A 26,379-nucleotide genomic window follows, 5' to 3' on the forward strand; every position below is an offset into this window, starting at 1 on the left:
AGCTTTTCTTTTATACTGCCTAAATATTTTCGTTCTTTCTTTGAAGACAGAGAGAGAGTAAGCATTCCCATCCATTGGTTCACTCTCCAAATGTCTGCAATAGCTCTGGTTTGGAAGCTGAAGCTGAAGCTGAAGCTGAGAGCTGGGAACTCATAACAGGTCTTTCATAGGGTAGCAGGAACCCAATAACTTGGGCTACCACTGCTGCCTCCCAGGGTCCACACAGCAGCAGGAAGCTGGAGTCAGGAACTGAAACTGTGTTTTGAAGCCAGGTACTCTGATGTGGAACATAGGAGTTTTAAACTGGCATCTAAACTGCTGGGTCAAATTCTCACCCTTACATATTGTTGTATACAAAATTCCACACATTTAAACAATAAAAATTTTATATGAGAGGAACCAGAATCTGATTTTTTCTAAATAATTCTAATGAATCTTTGTATATTAGATTTTCACACTATAAAATAATCTGAAATTTTTATTATCAGTTAAAAAAATTCTTTAGAGCTTTGGGGCACTTCTGTACTAAAAAAAGCCCAAACCATTTTGAAAATAAGCTTAGACTAAGAAGTAAGAATATTAAGTTACTAGTATTTTTTTTTTTTTTTTTGACAGGCAGAGTGGACAGTGAGAGAGAGAGACAGAGAGAAAGGTCTTCCTTTTGCCGTTGGTTCACCCTCCAATGGCCGCCGCGGCTGGCGCACTGCGGCCGGCGCACCGCGCTGATCCTATGGCAGGAGCCAGGAGCCAGGTGCTTTTCCTGGTCTCCCATGGGGTGCAGGGCCCAAGCACCTGGGCCATCCTCCACTGCACTCCCTGGCCACAGCAGAGGGCTGGCCTGGAAGAGGGGCAACCAGGACAGAATCTGGCGCCCGGACCGGGACTAGAACCCGGTGTGCCGGCGCCGCTAGGTGGAGGATTAGCCTAGTGAGCCGCGGCGCCAGCTAAGTTACTAGTATTTTTGCTTTTAATTAGTGTATGGCATACAAATGGACAATATCTTGATATATAACTATATGAACAAATTAATTATAGACACTTTGTGCTTTTGCCTCTTTTCAAATGGTTAAATAAGCTTCTTTACTTAAATTCTTTTTTCTATAACATTAAAGAAAATAATAGAATGATTAACAGCTAGGAGATTCACCCTTAATAAGGAAATAGCAATCTACTTTTGCCATTTTGGTAACACATGCATTGGTTCATTTTACTGGCTAATTATTCTTAGTTTCTGGCTAATTCCACTATAGATCATGTCCACAGCCTCACCTCCTCACCTCTTATGTTTTTTTCTACTAGCTTCAGATAGTCATATCTTAATCTCTAAGGAAAATAAAATAAGAGCATCAGAGATACAGAGAAAGAGAGAACACACAAGTGACATGAAAACCAATTAATGCCTAGACATAACACTGAAAATGAAGAAAACGACATCAATTTTCTCATCATTTGAACATGCTATATAATCTGAAAAAGCCTATTTTTCTTCTTTATGCATAGCTGGAATACCAAAATCAAACAAAACTACAGCTATCTTTTAGTTAATTTAATTCCTGAATGTACATCAAAATACATACCATTCATCATTTAATGCACTGCTCTATTTTTCTTTATGTAAAATATCATTTTGACTTATGAAGTCCTCCTTCCCCATACTTCTTTTTCTTTTAAGATTCTATTCAAGCCACATCAGGTCAAAACTAAAGACTACTATTTGAGACAATCCCCCAGAAAATATAATTCTTCATCTAATAAGGAATTTTAAAAAATAATTATATCTTTAAAAAACCTTAAATTTATTTTTACTTTTTAAATTTGAATGACAGGGTGGGGGGAATGAGGGAGGGAGGAAGGGAGGGAGATGGATAGATATCTTCCACTCACTGGTTCAATATCCCAAATGCTCACAATAGCTGAGATTCGGCCAGGCCAAAGCCAGGAGCCGAATTCAATCTAGGATTTCCACTTGGGTGGCTGGGACCCAAGTACTTGTGCCATAATCATTGCCTCCCAGGGTATACATTAGCAAGAAGCTGGAATCAGAAGTGGAGCTGGGACCCAAACTTTGGCATTGAAATATGGGAAGCAGGCATCCCAAGCAGCATCTTAACCATGGAACCACATAATGATAATCGATTACAAATAATTCCCTTAAAATGGAACCTTCCTAAAACAATAATGAAATTTTTAATAATATTACTTCTTTTTTTAAGATTTTTTATTTATTTATTTGAGAGGTAGAGTTACAGACAGTGAGAGAGACAGAAAGAAAGGTCTTCTGTCTGCTGGTTCACTCCCCAAAACGGCTGGAGCTGCGCCGATCTGAAGCCAGGAGCCTGGAGCGTCCTCCGAGTCTCCCACATGGGTGCAGGGGCCCAAGGACGTGGGCCATCTTATACTGCTTTCCCAGGCCATAGCAGAGAGCTGGATGGGAAGAGGAGCAGCCGGGACTAGAACCAGTGCCCATATGGGATGCCAGCACTGCAGGCGGAGGATTAACCTACTGCGCCACGGCGTCAGCCCATCTATTTTGTTTTTTTTTTTTTTTAAAGATTTATTTATTTGAAAGGTATAGTTATGGAGACAGAGAAAGAGTTCTTCTACCAACTGGTTCATCCTACAAATGGCCACAACAGTTAGGGTTGGGCTAGGCCAAAGCCAGGAGTCAGGAACCCCACCCTGATCAGAGGCCCAAGTGCTTGGACCATCTTCCACGGCTTTCCCAGGCACATTAGCAGGGAGCTGGATCAGAAGTAGAGTATCTGAGACTCGAATTAGTGTTCATATTGGATGCCAGCTTCAAAACAGAAGCTTAACTCACTGCACCATAACACTGGCCCCTAATATTACTTCTAATAAGAGAAAAAATTAGTTTTTGCTTACCATTTCTAATAATACAGTTCTCCAGCAGTTCCGTTTGAAGTTGTAGTTCAGCTTCTCCAAGTATCTTTAGAACAGAATCAGTAGGGCTTTTTCCCCAGACTTTTCTTGGAGATCCACTAGGATCTAATTTAATAACCTCTCCCACTGTATGTTCTATTACAAAAAGACAGAAAGAAATAATTTTCAATGGTAGAAAATATTAATAACACTGCATTGTATGGCAGATTTTGCATCTTTTATCTAAATGAGTGTTTCATAAGAAAAAACAGGTTATATCACAAAGACATCATATAGAAAACAAATCTTGAAATAAATATTCATCAGGGTTAAAATGTAGAGGAAGAAATTTCTAAGAAAATGTATTTTGTCTTATCTAACATAAGGAGGCCAATGATACTTTCTCTTTAATAGAAATGATTTTGAGAAAACAATTTTAATAAAATTTAGCAAAGCAAAAAATAACAAATTAGCAACTTCAGTTTGAGGCCATAGAATATCCAGTAACGACACATGAAACATATAGGTACTGAGTAGTTATACAGAGGATACAATATCACATATTAAGGGATATCAAGTTATACAGACATTGAATAGTAAGCTTACAGATGTTGATACAGTTTTATGTACCTGTTCTATGAAGTAAGTACATGCAAATTAGAAGACAATATTGAGTTTTAGATATCCAAAATTATTACCAATAGGGAACTAACTGTGTAAAGAATGATTAAAACAGAGTCAACTCAAGTAAAAAAATTGATGAAAGTGATATCAAAAGACATTATAACCAAATTCACTAGTACCAAGGAAATAAGGAGGAAAATCTGAAAAACACTTAGTAGAAAAGACATATTACATATAAAGTAATAAATCTATAAAGAAGAATGGCAGAAGACTTCCCATCACAAGTAATGTAAACCAGAAGATAGTGGTGCAATGTCATTAAAAGAGTAAACAAAAAAAAAGTCAACTTAGAATTCTCTATCAATAAAAGAAGCAAAATATAAACTGCTACAGACATACAAAAGTTGAAACACTTTATCACCAGCAGGACTGTACTACAAAAATTTTTAAAAGGAGTCAAACAAGGAAAAGAAAAATGATAATAGATGAAAACATGCTCTACAAAAAGATAAAGAGCTCTGAAAATGTTAACTACATAAGTAGCTATAAAAGAACTCTCTTACTATTTAAATCTCCTTAAAGATAAATGACTTAAGGGGCTGATGCTGAGGCGTAGTGGGTTGGGCCTCCATCTGCAGCGCCCATATCCCATATGGGCACCAATTCAAGTTCTGACTGCTAAACTTTCCAATCTAGCTTTCTGCTAATAGCCCAGGAAAGCACTGGAGGATGGTCCAAGTGCTTGGGCCTCTGAATCCATGTGGGAGACCCAGAAGAAGCTCCTGGGTCCTGGCTTCAGATCAGCCCAGCTCCAGCTGTTGTGGCCATTTGAGGAGGGAACCAACACATGGAAGATCTCTCTCTCTCTGTTTCTCCTTTCCTGTCTGTAACTCTGCCTCTCAAATAAATAAATAAATATTAAAAAAGAAAGATAAATGAATTTGATATATTATGGGATATATGGCACAGTGTAGAAAAAAGAAAAATAATTGCACAAAGGCGGGGAGGAAAAAAATCTAAGTAATCACATATTGTTGCAATGTTCTTACACTATAGATGTAGTACCATAAGTCACTCAAAAATAGAATGTGATAATATATATACTACAAAAGCAAATACTGAAATAACAGAACAATGAGTTATAGCTAATAAGCCAAAAATACAGATAAAATGAAATCACAAAAACACTAAACTAATCCCTCTAAAAGATGAAAAACAGGAGGGAAATGAAAGAAAAAATAGAAAGGATAAATGAAACAAATAGCAAAAGAGTCTATTTAAATTAAGCAAATAATCATATTAAACGTAAATGGTCTAAAATTACCACTTAAAGGTTTTAAAAGTAGATTAAAAAAGAAAACCAACAATATGCTACCTTCATGAAACCCTCATTAAATATAAAGACATAGGCCTAGCTGTTTTTGCATAGTGATTAAGATGCCACTTGGAACGTCTATGTTCCAAATCAGAATTCATGGGTTTGAGTCCTGGCTCTGCTCCCAATCGCAGCTTCCTGTAGATGTGCACTATGGGAAGCAGTGGTGATGGCTCAAGTGCTTGGGTCTCTGCAGCCATGTGGGAGACCCAGATGGAGTTCCTGGCTCTTGGCTCCTGGCTTCAACTTGGCCCAGCCCCAGATGTTTGCAGGCATTTAGGGAGTAAACCTAAGTGGGAGCCCTTTTTATCTCCTTTAAATAAACTAAATGAGCTAAATTTAAGGAATTAAATATAAAGACATATATAGAATGAGAGGAATAAAATCATAAAGATATACCAGACTCATGTTGAAAAAAAGTTGAAGTATCTCAAAATCAAAGTAAACCTTAAACAAAACAACTTTTTGAAAAAAGGAACAAACTATTAGTAATTACAACAAAAATGAATCCTGAAAATCATTTTGCTGAGAGAACAAAGCCACATGCAAAAGAGTACAAACTGTTAGAGTCTGCTTATATATTCCGCAAGAGGGAAAGACAATCTAAAAACAGAAAAAATTCAAAGGGGCCAGCACTATGGTGCACCAGGTTAAAGCCTCGCCTGAAGTAGTGGCACCCCATATGGGCGCTAGTTCTAATTCCAGCTGCTCCTCTTCCAATCCAGCTCTCTGCTATGGCCTGGGATAGCAGCAGAAGATGGCCCAAGTGCTTGGGTCCCTTTGCCTACATGGGAGACCCCGAAGAAGCTCCTGACTCCTGGCTTCAGATTGGCACAGCTCCAGCCATTGCAACCATCTGGGGAGTAAACCAGCAGATGGAAGACCTCTCTCTGTCTATACTTCTCTCTTTAACTCTTTCAAATAAATAAAACTTTAAACAAAAATCAGGAAAAGTTGCCTGTGGGAAGCTAGAGGCAAAGACATTTATGATGTATGCATCTCACTATTTGTAAATTTGACATAAAAGAAGAACCCTTGGTTAATCTTCCACCTGCAGTGCCGGCATCCCATATGGGCACCGGGTTCTAGCTCTGGTTGTTCCTCTTCTAGTCTAGCTCTCTGCAGTGGCCCAGGAGGGCAGTGGAGGATGGCCCAAGTGTTTGGGCTTCTGCACCCGCATGGAAGACCAGGAGGAAGCACCTGGCTCCTGGCTATGGATCAGCGCATCGCCGGCTGAGGCAGCCATTTGGGGTGTGAACCAACGGAAGGAAGACCTTTCTCTCTGTCTCTCTCTCACTATTTATAACTCTACTTGTCAAATAAAAAAAAAAAAAAGGGGCAGGTGCTGTGGCTCACTTGGTTAATCCTCTGCCTGCGGCGCTGGCATCCCATATGGGCGCTGGGTTCTGGTCCTGGTTGCTCCTCTTCCAGTCCAGCTCTCTGCTGTGGCCCAGGGGGGCAGTGGAGGATGGCCCAAGTGCTTGGGCGCCTGCACCCGCATTAAAGCCCAGGAGCAAGTACCTGGCTCCTGGCTTTGGATCAGCGTAGCTCCGGCCATGGCAGCCATTTGGGGGTTGAACTAGTGGAAGGAGGACCTTCTCTCTTTCTCTCTCACTGTCTCACTCTATCTGTCAAAAAAAAAAAAAAAAAAAAAAAAAAACTAGAAAAAACTAATAAAAAAAAAAGAAGAACCCTCTAAAAAATATTGAACTCTTATTAATGCTTATATGTTGTTAAGTACTTATGACAGAGTGGAGCAATGTCCAGTTTATTTTGAATTGTATGAAAAAGAAGACAGATGGATAGAAGGATGCACAGCTACATGTGTGATAAAACAAGCATAGTAAAATGTAAATTGTAGAATTTAAATGGAGGGTTATATGATGTTCATTGTGAAATTATTTAAATTTTTCCATATGCTTGAAATTCTTCATAATAAGATGCTGGAAATGGAGTATTACACAGGTTTAAGAAAAGAACATAAGAATTTTTTCTTTAAAGATTTATTTATTATTTGAAAGTCAGAGTTACATAGAAAGAGAAACAGAAGCAGAGAGAGAGAAAGAAGTCCTCCATCTCTCTCCAACTAGCTGCAATGGCCAGAGCTGTGCTGATCCGAAGCCAGGAGCCAGGTGCTTCTCCCTGGTCTCCCATGTGGGTGTAGGGGCCCAAGGACCTGAGCCATCCTCCACTGCTTTCCCAGGACATAGCAGAGAGCTGGATCGGAACTGGAGCAGCCAGGACTCAAACTGGCGCCCACATGGGATGCCAGCACTGCAGGTAGCATCTTTACCTACTATGCCACTGTGCCAGCCCCCGGGAATTTTCTTATGTAGTGGTATGAACAGAGCCATAAGATATATGGCCCAGAAAAATACAAGTATATAAATATAACAAATAATAACTATAAATAATAAACAATATAAAGAAAATATGCATCTACTGATGTATATATATTTCTCCAAATATACACACAAAGAACTTCAAAATGATTGTGAAAAATGGAATTAAAAATTAAGCTGACATAAAAGTCTTTTGAAATCCAGGTATAGCTTTCTCATAATACAAAACTTCCATGAATTTTTTAAAAGTATCCTCTTATTTATCCTCTTCTCTATAACCTTTTGGTAATTTATTTAAGGTCACCAGTAACTTTAAAAACATTTTATTTTTACCTGAGAAGGAAAATAAGAAATTGAAAGAGAAAGAGAGAGAACTCTGATCTGCCAGTTTATTTTCCAAATGCTTGAAATGGCCAGGGGCCAGAGACAGGGTTCTGATTCATTATCAGATGGAATAAGCACACATTAACCTGTATCTCCTATTGAATTCAACTATAAAATCAGGACAGAAAGCATGAGGCAGCTATTTGAAAATTCTAAAAAGCAAACAGCAATTACATTGTGAGAGAAGAAAAAAATTCAAGGTACACCAAACCAGTGGTGAAGCACCCAGGATTTTCCCAGTCATGACTGAAAATGACAGAACCCCAGAGGTGGTTGCAAACAAGTGAGCCCTGGAAGATGCTCTCATATTTTAGCCTCAAGAATGGGGAAAGGAATTCCTAATGCATAAACAGAAAAATCCCCCAGTACTTTTCTTTCTTTACTCCATCAACTACTTTCTTACCCTTATACAATCCTCTGGTGGTGGGAGCAGCAAAATAATAAAGGAGACAAGACTGGAGAGAGGAAGCTTCCTTTCTGTTTGGTGCAGGTGCAGTATCATGAGGATGGAGCCATGTCCCGGGACTATTTTTCTCTAATTTCTGGCAACATGGCTCTAAGTACATCAGCATAACCAAGTAATGAAAACCTCAGCTTTCTGACTAGATGACCAAAGAGAAGAAGGACAGGAAACCAGAGAACACCAGGGGCATAGTGAAGCCAATAAAGCTCAACAAAGTGACTTCATAAAGCTATTTATTGTTATTTGGGCTTACCCTCCTTATGAACATGCATGGGTCTGATATTATTCAGCATATCAAAGATTTATACTACTACTTAGGTTCCAGACTAGTCAGGGAGTGGTGCCCATGCTGGGTAGATCCAAATAGTATTGACAGGCTTGGAAAAATGAACTGTTACTAGAATCACGAACCACATAGAAGGTAAATAGGAATTTATGGCATAACCCAAACTGCCTGCTAAAGCAAAAATATTAACATTCTCAATATGATTAGAAGATCGAGATACTCACAAGGTAATATATAAAATGTTCAGAATACAACTAGAAATTACTCAGCCTAAGTCAAGAAGCAGGAAAACCTTAACTCTCATGGGATAACACAACATCAGTGACACAGATATTAGAATTAAGTGACTCAAGAGGCTTCCATAGCTTGGAAGCTCATGGCAAGAGCCTTAGGTGATTACTGACGTCATAAATAAGAATGTCAATTGTTAAATCAACAACAGGAATCACTGTGCACTTGCTCCCCACGTAGGACCTCTGTCCTTAATGTATTGCACTATGAGAATTAACGGTAAAATTAGTCTTCAAACAGTACTTTACTTTGTGTGTCTGTGTGGGTGCAAACTGTTAAATTTTTACTTAGTATAGAGTTGATCTTCTGTATATAAAGATAATTAAATATAAATCTTAATGAAGAATGGGATGGGAGAGGGAGTAGGAGATGGGATGGTTTGTGGGTTTGAGGTTATGGGGGCGAAAAGCTGCTATAATCCAAAAGTTGTAAATTTTGAAATTTATATTTATTAAATAAAAGTTTTCTATAAAAAAAGAATTAAGTGACAAAGATTTTAAAAGAGCTATTACAAAAATGCCTTAGGAAGCAATGATGGGCAGTCTTGATAACAATAAAAATAATGGAAAAATCAAAAGTCTGAGAAAAGAAACAGAAGATACAAAGAAAATTATATGAAAATCAAGTTTCAGTGTCCATAAATAAAGTTTTATTGAAATACAGTCATGTTTATACACACTACTGTTTTTGTGCTACAGCTGTCAGAGTTGAGAAACTGCAGCAGATATTGTAAGGACAGCAAGTCTAAAATATTTAGTATCTGGTTACTAGCAGATTCCTGTTCTGAAGACTACCCTCTGCAGTCAGAGGAAGTCTAGACTGGTTATTAGAGCCAGTGTATAGGACCCTTCGTAATCTGCCTCTGCTTCCCTTTCAACGCTTCTTGCTTGCCATTCTTTGTCTTGAATTCTGAGCATTAGTCATCCATGCTGGATGGTTTCTCCCTGAGTTCATGTGATCTCTCACCTTTGTACCTTGGCAATTCTTTGCCTAGGGGCTGGTGCTGTGGCATAGCAGGTAAAACTGCCGCCTATAGTGCCGGCATCCCATATGGGTACCGGTTCGATTTCTGGCTGCTCCATTTCCAATCCAGCTCTCTGCTATGGCCTGAAGAAGCAGTAGAAGATGGCCCAAGTACTTGGGCCCCGCACGCATGTAGGAGACCCAGAAGAAACTCTTGGCTCCTGGCTTTGGATCAGCGCAGCACTGGCCGTTGCGGCCAGTTGCGGCCAGTTGCAGAGTTAACCAGTGGATGGAAGACCTTTCTCTCTCTCTGCCTCTCCTTCTTTCTCTGTGTAACTCCGACTTTCAAATAAATAAATAAATCTTGTCAGCGCTGCGGCTCACTAGGCTAATCCTCCGCCTTGCGGTGCCGGCACATCAGGTTCTAGTCCCAGTCGAGGCACCGGATTCTGTCCCAGTTGCCCCTCTTCCAGGCCAGCTCTCTGCTGTGGCCAGGGAGTGCAGTGGAGGATGGCCCAAGTACTTGGGTCCTGCACCCCATGGGAGACCAGGAGAATCACCTGGCTCCTGGCTTTGGATCAGTGTGGTGCGCCAGCTGCAGCGCGCCGGCCACGGCGGCCATTGGAGGGTGAACCAACGGCAAAGGAAGAGCTTTCTCTCTGTCTCTCTCTCTCACTGTCTACTCTGCCTGTCAAAAAAAAAGAAAAAAAAATCTTTAAAAAAAAAAATTCTTTGCCTAAATCCATCTGCTTGGTTTCTGGGTTAGCTGTTTCTTTTTTCCTCAGCATATCACATTTTCCAGAAATCATTTTCTTGGCCCTCTCAAAACTGATTGATGCCTTCATATATATTCTTAAAGTAGACTATTATTATTTCTAGCATATTATTATCAACTCCAATTGACTCTTTTTTTTAATTTATTTTTTTTATTTATTTATTTTTTTTTTGACAGGCAGAGTGGATAGTGAGAGAGAGAGAGACAGAGAGAAAGGTCTTCCTTTGCCGTTGGTTCACCCTCCAATGGCCGCCACGGCCGGCGCGCTGCGGCCGGCGCACCGCGCTGATCCGATGGCAGGAGCCAGGAGCCAGGTGCTTTTCCTGGTCTCCCATGGGGTGCAGGGCCCAAGCACCTGGGCCATCCTCCACTGTACTCCCTGGCCACAGCAGAGGGCTGGCCTGGAAGAGGGGCAACCGGGACAGAATCCGGCGCCCCAACCGGGACTAGAACCCGGTGTGCCGGCGCCGCTAGGCGAAGGATTAGCCTAGTGAGCCGCGGCGCCGGCCCAACTGACTCTTTACTTGCCTTCCCTTACATCTGTCCCTAAGCTCCTTAAGATGAAGAACTTTGTCTTCATGCTTACTATATCCCTACTGCTTAGGAATTAGTGGCATACAATAGGTTTTTAATAAATAACTGTTGAATAAATAAGTCTGTACCCCTGCTAACTGCTTAAGGGATCTTTTAAAGAGTTTATTCAAGTTTACCACTTTGGTTCTCATCAAGAATTATTCCTAGTAAGATTAATGTAACATTATTAATTAGTTAAACCCCTTCAGATTCACTAACAGGGTTAAAATTAGTTCCCTCTCCTACACTATAAACTCTTGTAATAAAAATCCTTGCTACTGACAGAGTTGAATAGCTTTTTCCAGTCTTCTCATTTCACTAGGGGAGAAAGTTACTTCTATTCCCGAAGAGGAAAACATGTAAAATGTCCCAGCCTCTCTCAGTTCCTGTAAGGGTTTATCCTTTCAGAGTGGCCCGTTTCCAAGTTCATATGTATGCCATGGCAACATGGGTAGAAAGATTTTGCTACTTACTTTCAGTTGCAGAGAAGGATGAATCCAGTGTTAACTCATCCAGAGGAATCACAAGTTGACCTCCTACATCCCATTTCTTGCGATCAGATGAAACCGGTTTTTCTTTTTCATGCTCTTTGGCATTTTCATAAAGAATTATCTCAGAAATATCAGAGCCAGGCTGTGTTCCTTTTTCATCTTCGTGAGCTTTAAGATTTTCATTTAATCTTCGTAATATTTCTCGCTTACTCTGAAACAGTTATAATGGTATATTTTAATATGGATAGGATTAAGTAAAATGACTGACAGAGAAATTTGGAAAATTGTGCTTACTGAAATAGCATTGTTGGTCTTTTGAATTTCTTCTGAGGTTTCCTCTATATCAATTAAACTTCTGTCCTTTAAACACAGATAGTTACAGAGTTAAAAAATATTATTTTAAAATTCACCCTAAATAATCTAATATTTTTGTTATTTTTTGCTTTTCATTAAATTGCTCCTTGTGAATTTTAATTCCTATAAAATGTTAACACAAGATTTCTTCATTATCAGCAATGATAATATTTAAATATTTTCAACTAATGACTTAATATGGTAGAAGAGCCAATTCTCAATTATTTGTCCTATTTTTGGATTACTGTTAAATATTTAATTATATACTTTTTGGCACCTAAATTTAAATTTTTTTTTATTTATTTGAAAGGCAGATACAGAGAGGAGAGAGAAAGAGAAACAAAGAAAGAGAGGTGGGGCAGTGGGGAGAGAGAAAGAGAAGGAGAAAGAGAAAGAGAGAGAGAGAGGGAGATTGCCCATCTACTTGTTCACTCCCCAAATGCCAGCAACACCAACAGTTGAGTCAGGATAAAGTCACATATGGGGAACTCAATCTAGGGTCTTGCACATGGGTAGCAGAGATCCAAGTACTTGAACAATCATTTGCTGTCTCCCCGCGCGTGTAATAGCTGGAACCAGAAGCAGAAGTAGGACTTGATCCCAGCACACTGATAAGGGATGTGGGCATCCCAAGGTGGGCAGCTAAACCACTAAGTCACATGCTCATTCCTGGCATATGATTTTTTGCAATTTCAAGTCAACAGTAGAAATAGAAAGAAAATCAGTTCATATATTCTCTTAATTAGAGTTAGGGAAAATTTTGATGGATAAAATAATTCAAGATAGGCTATGTTAGTTTGAAATTATCTTTATGCTTCATGTACATTTATTTTTGTTAAATCATATTTCTAAATACAATTGAGAATTGGCTTTCTTCCCTAAGCAAAGAGGGCAGCAAGAATGAGTCATTTGTACTACAAACAATATAAAATTTGCCTTCTGATTAGTATAATCAAAATAACCTAGACCACCTAGAATTTTAAAATATATGATGAAATTAGTAGTTATGGAAGCAGAGGTATCTAGAAAACTCAACATGAGAAGTTCTCAAAACTTTAAGTAAGCAGTGTCTACCAACATAACATAGAAAGAAAAAAATTGAATTACATGAATTACCTCAAATTTTGTAATGTTTGAAAAAATATAAAAGAGTATAGTGGTCAGTTTTAATGTAATACATTTAAATGAGACAAAGAACATTTTACCCAGTAAAGTAGTCAGGAATTAGCAGTCACTACAACCAGAAAGATGAACAGCTACTTGAGATGTGAGACTGGGTACCAGGAAGGGAACCACCACCTTATCTAAAGTTGAAGTGAACAACTTAGTACATGCAAAGTCACTACCAGAAAGAAAAAGACTAAACCTACTTGCAGAACAATAATTTCTTATACGAAGTTCTTGAGGGTGCTCAAGAAAATTAAATTTTCCGACTGTTTTATGTCCAAGATAAACACAAAAGCTGCAAAAGATTAATGTACTAATATCCTCTGTTATCTGCCAAAATTTAACAAAACTCAACAAATAAAAGACACAGACATCGATTACCAGGAAAGCAGAAAATGGGATTAAAGTATTATATTAATTAACAGACTTTTTTCCCTTTGTCTGTTGGATTCTAGGCAGAAGCTCCACATTCTGATCATTTTCTCTTGACCCCAGGACAGAGTCTTCACACTTCAGATACCTGTCACATTCTTCTAAAAGTTTAAACTTTTTAATGGTCAGGGTCTCTTTGTTTTGTTCTCTGTGTAGGATGACAGCAATTCATTCATAGAAGGTAAAGGAAATAATTGAAGAATTCAGTGTAATTCCCAGGAGTCCTCTAACACTTGGGGTCACAAAACTGCACATAAATGTAAACCTATTTTGCCAAAATTTCAAATAAATATCAACCTGGTTTGAATAAATGTAAACTTAATTCCTATAGTTACTCTAAGTATCAAAGAAACATTATTTTTTTAAAAATGATTTATTTACTTATTTATTTAAGAGGCAGAGTGACAGAGTGATGAAGACACACACACACAGACACAGATATCTTCCATCCATTAGTTCACTCCCCAAATGGCTGAGTGGTTAGGGCTAGGCCAGGCTGAAATCAGGAGTCAGGAACTCCACTTGGGTTTCCTTCTAGGTGGCAGCAGCCCAAGTACATGGGTCATTATCTGCTGCTTTCCCAGGAGCATTAGCTGGGAGCCAGATGGGAAGTAAAGCAGCTAGGACTTGAATCGGTGTTTGGCTGTGAGATGCCGGCATTGCAAGCTGCAGCTTAACCTGTTGCACCACAATGCCAGCTGCTGAGACATTATGTTTTAAAAAGTTATTACTCAAGAGGGTTGGGGTATAAAAATGTTTTTCTGCATTATTTTTAGTATATTTCCATATATCTTTTTATTTGTTCACTATTCTTTTAAATTAAAAGTAATTTTAATGTATTTTTATCTACCAAGTGATCCCAGATATAAAACCTATGAATAGTGAGGCTGCTTTAGGAAACTTACCATACCCACTTCTTTTAAAGCTGAAGTCATAGAAATAGCAGATCTCATCTGTTGCTTTGATGGAGAACCACCTGTTTCATGCTGTCCCAAAGCTGGGGAAACATCAGAACTCTTTACTCCTTTAGCCACCAACTATAAAAATAAAAAAAGTTAATTAAATATATCAGATAGTTTATATTTGTACAAATAAATAAAACGACATCTATAAGATCAAATTTATCCACAGCAGTTTTCTCACTGTGTAATTATTTACTGAGCAAGTCATCACACTAGATGCTGCAGATACAGCAATGAATAGAGAGAAACCCTCTATTCTCTGGCTTCAGATGTAAACATAATCATGTGTCATGTAATCCTAAATAACTTGTTTCTATGGCCTTAATCCATGTGTCATAAAATGATCCTATAATTATTGGTCTTCTCACTTTAATCGATTACAACATTTGGTAGGAAGAAAAAGATTATCTTATTTATTAATCTTATACCTCAAAAACAAATGCTTCTGCAATTTCTGCAAGTTTTGGCATAAATCTCTTTAAAATTTGAACAGCAGTCACCCAATTACAAGACCACTTGTTATAAAAATGTCAAGATAATAAAGCTAGAAGAAGTGACATCTATAGGTAATAAGATTTCCTTCACTGAAAATGTTACATTTGTGTATATGTTCATTTTTATCCTGCCAGTTAAATTGTAAACAATATGAACATTCTGAACCTTTAATAAGTAAATGAGAAAATGACATTTACAGGTAAGCTAATAGTAAATGGAAGGAAGTCTACTTCCACTTCTCTACTATTTCTCAAACCAGTAAATAAGACCTTCTAGGGAGTATACATTTCAAATACAATATTTACCAAGTATCCCCTAAAAATAAATTAGTAATACATTTAAAATATTTCAGCTTTCAGACTTCCAGTTTACACCATTATGTACTTTGTTAAAAAAAAAAAAAAAGATGGAGACACTGTTTTAAATCCATAGTTCAGTATAACTGGAAAAGTCTACTCATGTTTAGGATATGTCTGTAAATAACACTTTAAAATATCTAGCCAAGTATTATACATTGAAAGAATATGTTAAGGCCAGCGCCGTGGCTCAGTAGGCTAATCCTCCGCCTGTGGCACTGGCACTCTGGGTTCTAGTACCGGTCGGGGCGCCGGATTTTGTCTCGGTTGCTCCTCTTCCAGTCCAGCTCTCTGCTGTAGCCCGGGAATGCAGTGGAGGATGGCCCAGGCCCTTGGGCCCTGCACTCGCATGGGAGACCAGGAGGAAGCACCTGGCTCCTGGCTTCGGATAAGCTCAGCGTGCCGGCTGCAACATGCCGGCCATAGTGGCCACTTGGGGGGGTGAACCAACGGAAAAAAGAAGACCTTTGTCTCTCTCTCTCTCTGTCTAATTCTGCCTGTCAAATAAATAAATTAATTAAAAAAAGAATATGTTGAAAGATTGTAAAAACTCTTTTTATGATTTTTTATTATCAGAGTATATATTCAAAAAAGGTTTTATAAATTCTGAGGAAATAAAAAGAAGCTCCAAAGTTGTTCTAAACATAGAACATACTTGGAAAACAAACATCTGTTTCCCTAGGTGATTATTTTGAAAGAAAATAATTTATTGAGAAGTGCAAATTCTTTCACTTTCATTTCAGTTTGCTGCCAAATATATTTATCAACTGTATTATATTAATTCACTTAAAGAAATGTTTTGCTATTTCAATACATACTATGTGGCTTTTATGAGGCAACAAATCCACAATATTTGACAAAAATTATCAACAAATTACAAGGTATATTAAGTACCTATTAAACATTAAGCAGAGTTCTAGATAACAAAAATCCAAAATAAGTATAACACAGGTTTTCTCTCAAACGATTATGAAGTAGAAGAGAAAGGGAACACATAAACCAATCAGTATGCCGCAGAGAAATAAAAATAAAAAGATGTATACTGATTGAAGAAAAACAAAACAAAATAAAATCAGAGAAAGAACTAAGTGAGGAAAGCCAGGAAGGGGGACTAGTGAGACAGCCTTCATAGACTAACTACTGTTGGAACATCCATTCATTGTTCAAGAAGGCCTTAGAGTTGAAGTAGGACTGTTCAACACTCAAATCCCAAAGCTCGCTTACTTGTCTTGTGATTTTTCAATTGTTTCTTATTCTCTCTGAATCTTATATTATTTCATTCTAAAATGGGAAAGTTGTACTTACTGTCTCCTTGCTGTGGGAATTAAATGAGACAATTTATATAAAGTACACAGTTGTGTACCTAATAAATGAATAGTAAATATTTATTTTTTGTCTCTCTTAAATGATGTATTTAACCTAAACATCCAATAACAAACATTTACTTGGTTTCTATTAAACAAGGTTTTCTGTTTAAAACTGAAAGTCTAGTTTTAATCCTCGACAATGAATTAAATTGCAGGAAGCAAATTTCTGATCTTTAGAATGCAGAATAAAAACAAACTTCTTAACTGTTCATGATCAGGATTTAAAATTTGTGCATTACATAGTATAAGAACACAGAATTTGACAAGAAACATAAGACTGAAAGTCAAATTTTTTACATGATAAATTTAAAGAAAACAAGATTTCAAAATATGATCAAGGAAGTAATTTTGTTGTATGAGTAATTAAACAGAAGAGAGAATACAGATTTAGCCAATTTCACTGAAATAAGAATGGCACCAAGTTCCCTACTCAACTTAAAATTCAATTTCATTCATACTCATAAATTACATTAAAAGTCATTTCTAAAGATATTGGGCAGACAATTACATACACCCACGGGTCCAACTAATTATAATTCATTTATCCATACTCTTTGAAATTGTTCTTATCCACATGCAAATGTGATTCTTATAAAATTTATACATGGCACTGGCACAACTCTGAAACTGAAGACATATGGCCTAAGAAAAAATTTAAATAGGTATAGGAAATACTTAATAGGATTTATCCTCAGTTAAATAATAGCAAAATTAAATATAAGGGAATTGAAAATACTTTATCTTGACCTTATATTCTTAACTAAAATATATTGAACAGAAATATTTCTATGTTGATATTAAGTGCAAGTAACAAAGACAGTAAGATGCTATAAGTTAGACAAAATATGAAGTTAAAGATAAATTCAGTACAAGTAGTGACCACACAAAGATAGAAATGGTCTCTATTAAATTCTCTTCAGGGGCCAGTGCTGTGGCATAGCAGTAAAGCTGCTGCCTGTGGTGCTGACATCCCATATGGGCACCATTTTGAGCCTCAGCTGCTCCACTTCTGATCCAACTCCCCGCTAATGTGACTTGGAAAGCAACAGAGGACAACCCAAGTTCTTGGGCCCCTGCACCCATGTGGGAGACCCGGAAGAAGCTCCTGGCTTCTGGCTTCAGATCAGCCCAGCTCCAGCCATTGCGGCCATTTAGAGGAGTGAAACAGCAGACGGAATATCTCGATCTCCTTCTCTTTCTCTAATTCTGCCTTTCAAAAAGAACAAATAGATCTTAAAAATTTTTTAAAATATATTTTATTAAAAGCTGTCTGACTGCCATAAACAATCCATATAAACAATATAACATATAAACAATGCATATCATAACTATGCCTAGATTTCAAAAATTTTTGTATCAAAATAATTTTATTTTTAATTCCATTTTCCATGAACTTGTAAAAATTTTGTTTATTTATTTATTTGAAAGGTAGAGTGATGTATGTGGGGGATGAGGGCAGGTAGAGACAGAGAGATTTTCCATCTGCAAATTCTCTTCCCAAAGGCTGAACAGCCAGGGTTGGGTCAGGCCAAAGCCAGGAGCTAGGAACCTCAGCTGGGGTCTCCCATATAAGTGACAGAGACTCAATAACTTCAGCCATTACCTGCTGCCTCCCAGGGTGCACATTATCAGGAAGCTGGATCAGAAGCAAAACAGGAGGTAGAACTCTATACCATGCATTCCAATATGGGATACAGGTATCCCAAGTGGGAGCTTAACCCAGCATGACACAACACCAGCCCTTCCATGAAATTTTTGAAATACCACCGCATATATATATATATATATATATATACACACACACACACACACACACATATATATATAAAACTAATGAGTATTATATAGCACTTCATCCAAAATATCTGGTCTACTGTGTATAACAACTTTAAGGACCCCTTTTTAATAATGATCTTCAGGAGCCTTCAGCAAATGCTTACATTCTATCATTAAATCTACATTAGTCTTTCCCTTGGTTCAACTAAAGTAAACAGATCAGAAGAATCTGAATTAACAAACATGCAAAGAAATTCAGACATGATATCTAAACCAGTGAACAAACAGTCATCCTTCTAACCCTTATAATCACCTAATACGCTGAAAATTTAAAGATGGTTAAGGGTAATTAACAAGATGCAGCAATATTATTACTGCCATAGTCAGACACATCATTAATTTATTAGTATAGAACTTGGACCAAAAAAAAAAAAAAAGAACTTGGGCCTTTGCTGTGAACTTCACAGATATATTATTTATAACCAGAACTTTAAGACTATCCAATTGGTAACCAGATATTCAGAAAGAAGATGATAATGTACGGTATAAAAAGAGAAAATAGTACACCAAGCCCTTACTTCAGAAAGTTGATCAAATATGACAAAACACCACAAAAATTAACTGAACGAGGGAAACAATCATATAAGACAAAAACAAAAATTAAAACAAAAAAATCAAATTAAAAATTGATTGCTTAGCAGAGTCTAGAATATATATTCGATTCTAAGTACAGTGTTTCAAAAGTCAATCAGTATTAAATGTAAAAATTTGCAACAAGAATTAAACACTGAAAATTTTATGTCAGGTTAAAAAAATGCTTTAGCCATCTTCTACCACGCTTTATATAAACTTAAGACTTTTCCATATTCCTTATATCTCCAAAAAAAGTTTTTACTAACACTGTCTCTATTCATGTGTCGATTAAGTATTAAAAAATTAACCAGGAGTGCCACCAAATGACAAAACTGAAAATTTCATTGACTAATGAGGCCAGATCTATAAACACATAAGCTATCAGTTTACATATCCTTAAAGCAGAGATCAATACAAATACTATGCTATCTCTATCTGCTGAGTTATTAGTAAGGATTTAATGTATGTTAGGGAAATCTTAGTAAATGGCCTGAATTCATATTTTGACATCTGCAACAGGTGGGACTGTGCCCAAAGCTAGGAGTCAGGAACTCAATCCAGCTCTCCTACTTGAGCCATCACCTGCTCCCCACAGAGTATGCATTAGAAGGAAGCTGGAACCAGGAGCAGAACCAGGACTAAAATCCAGGCTAAATTATAATAGAGATCTATATTAGAGAGCAAATCTTTCATCTAGGAGAGAAGAAGATAAAGGCAAACATTAAGCCAGTCCCCCAAGAGAGACAGCTGAGACTAAAAACTAGGTATTCTGATTTGTAGCTTAATATACACTCACTAAAGCAGGATATATTCAATAAACAAGTGTTTACCAAACACTTCTCTGTGTATAGCTCTACGATAATATAAACCACAGAATTCTCAGTTTGTTTATTTATTTGTGATACAATTTACCAGGTACCATGTTGTATAATACATATGGTAAATCAGATAAGGTTCCTTAGTTGAAAGCAACAGAAACTAAGTCTGTAAGAAAGCAGGGAGGGAAGAAAGGAGGAAGGAAAAAAAAAAAGGAAAGGAAGGAAGAGGAAAACATCAGCAAGATGGCTGACTAGAGGCATCTAGTGCTGGACTATTCCACAAAAATAGAAATGAAAACAAACAAATGACATCCTGTCATTTGCAACAAAATGGATGCAACTGTAAACCATTATACTTAGTGAAATAAGCCAGTTCCCAAAAGACAAATACCGCGTGTCTTCCCTGATCTGTGGTAAGTAATAGAGTACGTAAAATGTAATGTATTGAAGTGAAATTGACATTTTGAGATTTGATGACTGTTTACAGCCCTTGTCTCTGTTGAGGAACAGTGTTTTGTTTTCTTCTTTATATTATTTGTTGAACTCTTTACTTGGTGTAGAGTTAATCTCATGAGTATAAAGTAAACAAATATTTCTTTGTAAAAATTAAGAATGGGAATAGGAGAAGGAAAAAAAGGAATCATGGGAGTACTAGCAGGAGGGAGTGTAGGGTGGTAGAATCACTACGTTCTGGCCGGCGCCGCGGCTCAATAGCCTAATCCTCCGCCTTGCAGCACCGGCACACCAGGATCTAGTCACGGTTGGGGCGCCGGATTCTGTCCCAGTTGCCCCTCTTGCAGGCCAGCTCTCTGCTGTGGCCAGGGAGTGCAGTGGAGGATGGCCCAAGTACTTGGGCCCTGCACCCCATGGGAGACCAGGAAGCTCCTGGCTTCGGATCAGTGCAGTGCACTGGCCGCGGCGGCCATTGGAGGGTGAACCAATGGCAAAGGAAGACCTTTCTCTCTGTCTCTCGCTCTCTCTCACTGTCACTCTGCCTGTCAAAAAAAAAAAAAAAAAAAAAAAAAAGAATCACTATGTTCCTAAATTTGTATATATGAAATGCATGAAGTTTATATACCTTAAATATAAGGTTTCTATGTAAAAAATAAAAATTAAAAACCAAAAACTAGAAATTTGGGGTTGAAGAATTCAATGGATGAAATAAAAAATACAATTGATGACTTAAATAATAGACTAGATCAAATAGAGCAAAGAATTTGTGAACCTGAACATGGGTCTTTTGAAATAATCCAGAGGGAGAAAATAAAAGAATGTAAAAGAGTGAAGAACGTGTATGGGACTTGTGAAGTTTTGTAAGTGGACAAGTATCTGCATTCTGGGAGCTGAAGAGAGAGGCACAGAAGGCTTCTGTGATGAAATAACTGATGAATGGGGCCGGTGCCATGCGGAATAGGTTAATCCTCCGCCTGCAGCACAGGCGCCCCATATGGGTGCCGGTTCATGTCCTGGCTGCTCCTCTTCCAATCCAGCTCTCTGCTTTCGCCTGGGAAAGCAGAAGATGGCCCAAGTGCTTGGGCCCCTGCATCCACATGGGAAACCCAGAAGAAGCTCCTGGAATCCTGGCTTCAGGGTTGGCACAGCTCCAGCCATTGCAGCCATCTGGGGAGTGAATCAGCAGTTGGAAGACCTCTCTCCCTCTTTCTCTGCCTCTGTCTCTCTGTAACTCTGCCTTTCAAATAAATAATAAAAAATGATAAAATATCAAAAGTGAAAGAGAGAATTTAAAAAGCAGCAGGTAAAAGTGTCAAGTGACATAAGATGAAATCAATGGTGGGCAGCATTGTGGCACAGCAGGTAAAGCTGCTGCCTGCAACACCAGCATCCTATGTGGGCACTGGATCAAGTCTCAGTTGTTCCATTTCCAATCCAGCTCTCTGCTAATGCACCTGGGAAGGCAGCAGAGGACAGCCCAAGTTCTTAGGCTCCTGCACTCAGGTGGTAGGTGCGGATGAAGCTTGGGGCTTCAGCCTGGCACAGCCTTGGCTGTTACAGTCATTTGCAGTCATTTGGGGAATGAACCAGCAGTTGGAAGATCTCAATCTCAATCTCAATCTCAATCTCTCTCTCTCTCTTTCCCTCCCTCCCTCCCTCTTTCTCTGTACCTCAACCTTTCAAATAAAATAAAATAAATCTTAAAAAAGTCTCTATTAGACTATCAGTGGATTTCTCAGTAGAAACCTTGTAAGTCAAGAGAGAGAATGGGATGATATGCTCAAAGTGCTGAGGGTGAGGGGTGGGGGATAGGGAGAGAGACAACCACAAAAAAGTCCAAAATACTATACTGAGCAACTGAAGGAGAAATAGTCTTTTCCAAATAAGCAAAAGTTCAAAGAATTTATCACCACCAGACTTAACTTATAAGAAATACTTAAGGGAATCCTTGAATTGAAAATGAAAGGATGATAATTAATGAAAACATAAAAATATAAAACTCACTAGTACAGGTAAATATACATCAAATTTAGAATACCCCATGAGGTCGACGCTGTGGCGCAGTGGGTTAATGCCCTTGCCTGAAGCGCCAGCATCCCATATGGGCGCTAGTTCTAGTCTCGGCTGCTCCACTTCCAATCCAACTCACTGCTATGGCCTGGGAAAGCAGTACAATATGGCCCAAGACGTTGGGCCCTGCACGCACGTGGGAGACCCAGAGGAAGCTCCTGGCTCCTGGCTTTGGATCGGTGCAGCTCTGGCCATTGAGGCCAACTGGAGAGTGAACCATTAGATGGAAGACCTCTTTCTCTCTCTCTCTCTCTCTCTCTCTCTCTTTTTGCCTCTCCTCTCTGTGTAACGCTTTCAAATAAATAAATAAGTCTTAAAAAAAAGAATACCCCATGAATGTCAAATCTCTATTATTAAGGTTAAAAAGTCAAAAATAATTTTTAAAAAAACTGTAACTACAGTAAGTTGTTAAGAAAAACATTAGAGAAAAGTTTGCAAATTGTAGCAACGAAAATGTAAATTGTGGATGGAGAGGGTAAAGTCTTGAGTATTTGTATGCAAAAGAAGTTAAGTTGTTATCAAGCTTAAAATAGTAAATAATAATTTTTATATACATCTCATGGTAACAAGTGAGCAAAAAACTATAGCAGACACACGAATGAAAAAGAGAAAAACATCAAAGCTTAGCACTACATAAAATCACCAAACCACAAAAGTAAACAGCAAAAAATAAAGAAAAAAAAATCTACAAAAAAAAAACTCTGAAAACCAAAAAATAAAACATTAACAAAATGGTACCAATAAATCCTTACCTATCAATAAGCTTGAATATAAATGGATTAAACTCTCCAATTTAAAGATACAGAGGATCTGTATCTTTATAGTAATGGGTGAAAATACAGATCCAACTATAGGCTCATACAAGAGATATATCTTAGCTTTATGAACATTTACAGGCTGAAAATGAAGGGATAAAAGAAGATTATCTGCAAATAGTAGCCAAAAGAGAGCAAGATTGGTATTTACATAAGACAAAATAGATTTCAAGTCAAAAACTGTCAACAGAGACAAACAAGGTCATTATTTAATGATAAAGAGGTCAATTCTTCAAGAGGACATGACAACTGTAAATGTATGTGAAGCTAACACTGTAGTACTTCATAAGTACTAGCATAAGGGAAAAATAGATAGCAACACAATAATAATAAGATGAACAGGAATTTAGTCTAGTGGTTATGACACTCACATCCCATGTTAGAGTAGCTGGGTTTGATTCCCAGCTCTGGCTTCTGATTCAGCTACCTAATATGTGGGTACCTGGAAGGCAGCAGTGATGGGTCAATGTAATTGGGTTCCTGCCATCCAGATGGCAGACCTGGATTGCTTTCTGGCTCTTCGCTTTGACTCCAGCCATTGTGTGTGTGTGTGTATGTTTACATACATCATATCTGTATATTATTCAGTCCTTTTTTAAAGAAAAAAAGAGGGGCTGGTGCTGCGGCACAGTGGATTAAAGCCTCAGTCTACAGTGCCAGCATCCCATATGGGTGCTGGTTTGAGACCTGGCTGCCTCACTTCTAATCCAGCTTTCTAGTATGGGCTGGGAAAGCAGTCAAAGATGGCCCAACTGCTTGGGTCCCTGCACCCGTGTGAAGACACTGGGAAGCTCCTGCCTCTTGGCTTCAGATTGGCCCAGCTCCAGTCATTGTGGCCATTTGGAGTGAACCAAATGGAAGACCTCTCTCTCTCTGCCTCTGCCTCTCTGTAACTCTTCCAAATAAATAAATAAATCTTAAAAAAAATTCAAATATTCAAACATTCAAATCTGTGTACTAATAAAGAATGTGAAAACACTGTGGTTTTTTGTTTTGTTTTGTTTTTTTACTTTTGTTTTGTTTTGTTTTGTTTTTAAAAAGGAGATCCTGCCACTTGCCACAACATAGAAAGACCTGGAGGACATTATGCTAATTGAAATAAACATACTGATTTGATTTAAAAAAAAGGAATAAAGAAAATTTAAAGTAAGAAAGGAAAAGGAAAGAAAAGAGATCAGTAGGACCACAAAAGCAAGGAGGAGTTCTCCAAAAGAATAGGACTCAGGATAGCTAAAGGTATTTAGGTAGCAGAAACAAATTCATGGTTTGAAGCTCCAATCCCAAAACTTGTGATACTATGCTCAAGTTTCAAGCCCCTGCAGCAAATTCTGCTCTCCTTTGGAACATCTGCCTATCACTCAAAAAGAAGCCAGGACTACTTAGGTCCCTGCCACCCATGTGGGAGATTGACTTTTAGGTTCCTGGCTTTGACCTGGTCCAGCCCTGACTGTTGCAAGTATTTAGCGAGTGAATCAGCAGATGGAAAATCTTTCTCCATCTGTCTTCTGTTTCTCTGCCTTTCAAATGAAATGAAAATAAATAAAAATTTTCACAAAAACAACCCAAATTTAATAAATCTTAAATACAGCATTATAAACTAGTGGCAAAAAGGAGATACAGTCTTAAAATGATGCTGGGAATTTAGCTACTTGGTAATAAGTAAAAATTTTATAAAGACAAAATAAATAAGATTCTTACTTAAATCAAATCCCAAAATAACTCCCCCATAGATCAACCATTAAACAGAGATACACACAGAAAAAGATAATAAAATATATTTTAAAATTACAGACATAAAACATTAATACTACCAGGACTAAGAATATGAGCTACATCTTACAGGATCTTCCCACACTTTCTTTTCTCTCTCATATGCTTCCTTTCTTTTTCGTTCCATTTTTTCTTTTAGTATAGCAGCATGTGCATTTGCTTGGGCCTGAAAAAACAATCAATCAAATATCTTCATCAGAAAGGATAAAATACATCTTTCCCTGAGATCTTTAAATATATTTTCTTTGCCAAAATGGAAGTTTATGTGGTTAATAAATAAAACGTATGCTCAACACCTAGAAATTGAGAAGTTCAGTAAATATCTGTTGAATGAAAATAAATAAAGGTGCATTTGAATGGAAATATAATTGCAAAAATTTAAATGACTATCACATATGGACTTAATTTATCTTCACAGCAACTAACAACTGTGTATCTTTCATTTTAAGATTACCATATTTTCTTCTTAAGGTTACTTGTGGCTTGGTTTTTTGTATTTCTGCCACAGTTTCATCTAAGTGCTCTTCATAAATATGATTTAAAGAGGAGATGAAAATGCTATTTTTAAAAATGGTAAAAGTAAAAGACAAAGAAGAAAGGAATATTAAAGAGAATACAGTGATTTAACTGTGCCAAACCAAAGCAAAAATTTTCCATTTGCAGCTTGTAATTTTCTCTGAGAAAATCTGTATTGTTCCTAGTCCATACCTTAAATGATTCGTTATTTTTGCGCCTCATGTCAGCCTCTTCACTTCCTTCCGGTCCTGTGTAACTATCAGCTTCTTTCTATAAGATAAGTAGAAAAGTAAAGCACCGAGGAACGAACCATCAAACTCAGTTACAGAGCTTCGTGAAAAATATTATGAGTAAACTAATGTCTAAGATTTTAAAATGGGAAATGACTCGGTGTTATGTTTCTCCCAAAGCTGAAACTGAACTAGCAACATTATAGAAAATGGAGCAAAAAGATCACCTACTTTTTCACCACGAAGTTTGGCTTTAATCTGTTGGCGCTCATTGAAATTTTGTAGTCTTATCTGCTTCAGTCTTGCCAAATAAACCTACAAAGAGGAAAAAAACACCCAACATGTTAGTATTAAAAAACAACTATCAATATTTTTACTGATTTTTTTTTAATTTAAGGAAAAGTGTTATTTGAATATAAGAAATAAAATTCTCAAAATCTGGTTAACGGTAATGTGATATTAGCTTTCAAGTGTTTAATTTAGATCAACGTATTTCTGAAAAGAAAGAAATATATTATAATTATAAATTTTAATAGGAGAAAAGAAATTGAAATCAGAATAATGAGTAACACAGTTACTGGGCAAAATTATGACACAGCATGTCAGTCAAATATTAACAGGTCCCTATAGACCTATAAAATCTTCAAATAATCATTAAGAATTTAAACCATGCAAGAAAAGAAGGCAATAAACTCAAAAGCGGCTATGTGATGGAGGT

At 37.5% G+C, this 26,379-nt stretch overlaps 1 protein-coding gene across 21 annotated transcripts in view; it reads right to left on the bottom strand.

The window, feature by feature from the left end:
- NEK1 (NIMA related kinase 1) overlaps positions 1–26,379 on the bottom strand; it is a 209,821-nt gene that overhangs the window by 74,467 nt on the left and 108,975 nt on the right. For 17 of the 21 annotated variants that reach the window (XR_011386262.1, XR_011386261.1, XR_011386260.1 and 14 more), the window contains 7 exons: positions 25,893–25,976; positions 25,624–25,701; positions 24,986–25,081; positions 14,306–14,437; positions 11,742–11,807; positions 11,430–11,658; positions 2,884–3,036 (listed from right to left, as the gene is read on the bottom strand). Coding sequence is in view for 14 of the 21 variants with exons in the window: in XM_070068291.1 (XP_069924392.1) it covers positions 2,884–3,036; positions 11,430–11,658; positions 11,742–11,807; positions 14,306–14,437; positions 24,986–25,081; positions 25,624–25,701; positions 25,893–25,976 (838 nt within the window). In the remaining 7 variants the exon portion in view is untranslated. Of the gene's footprint in view, positions 1–2,883; positions 3,037–11,429; positions 11,659–11,741; positions 11,808–13,006; positions 13,106–14,305; positions 14,438–24,956; positions 25,082–25,623; positions 25,702–25,892; positions 25,977–26,379 lie in introns of those variants that run through there. The other 4 variants (XR_011386265.1, XR_007918125.2, XR_011386263.1 and 1 more) reach the window with 3 other exon arrangements.

This window comes from Oryctolagus cuniculus, chromosome 2, assembly GCF_964237555.1.
Source record: "Oryctolagus cuniculus chromosome 2, mOryCun1.1, whole genome shotgun sequence".
In the NCBI taxonomy this organism is placed as follows: domain Eukaryota; kingdom Metazoa; phylum Chordata; class Mammalia; order Lagomorpha; family Leporidae; genus Oryctolagus; species Oryctolagus cuniculus.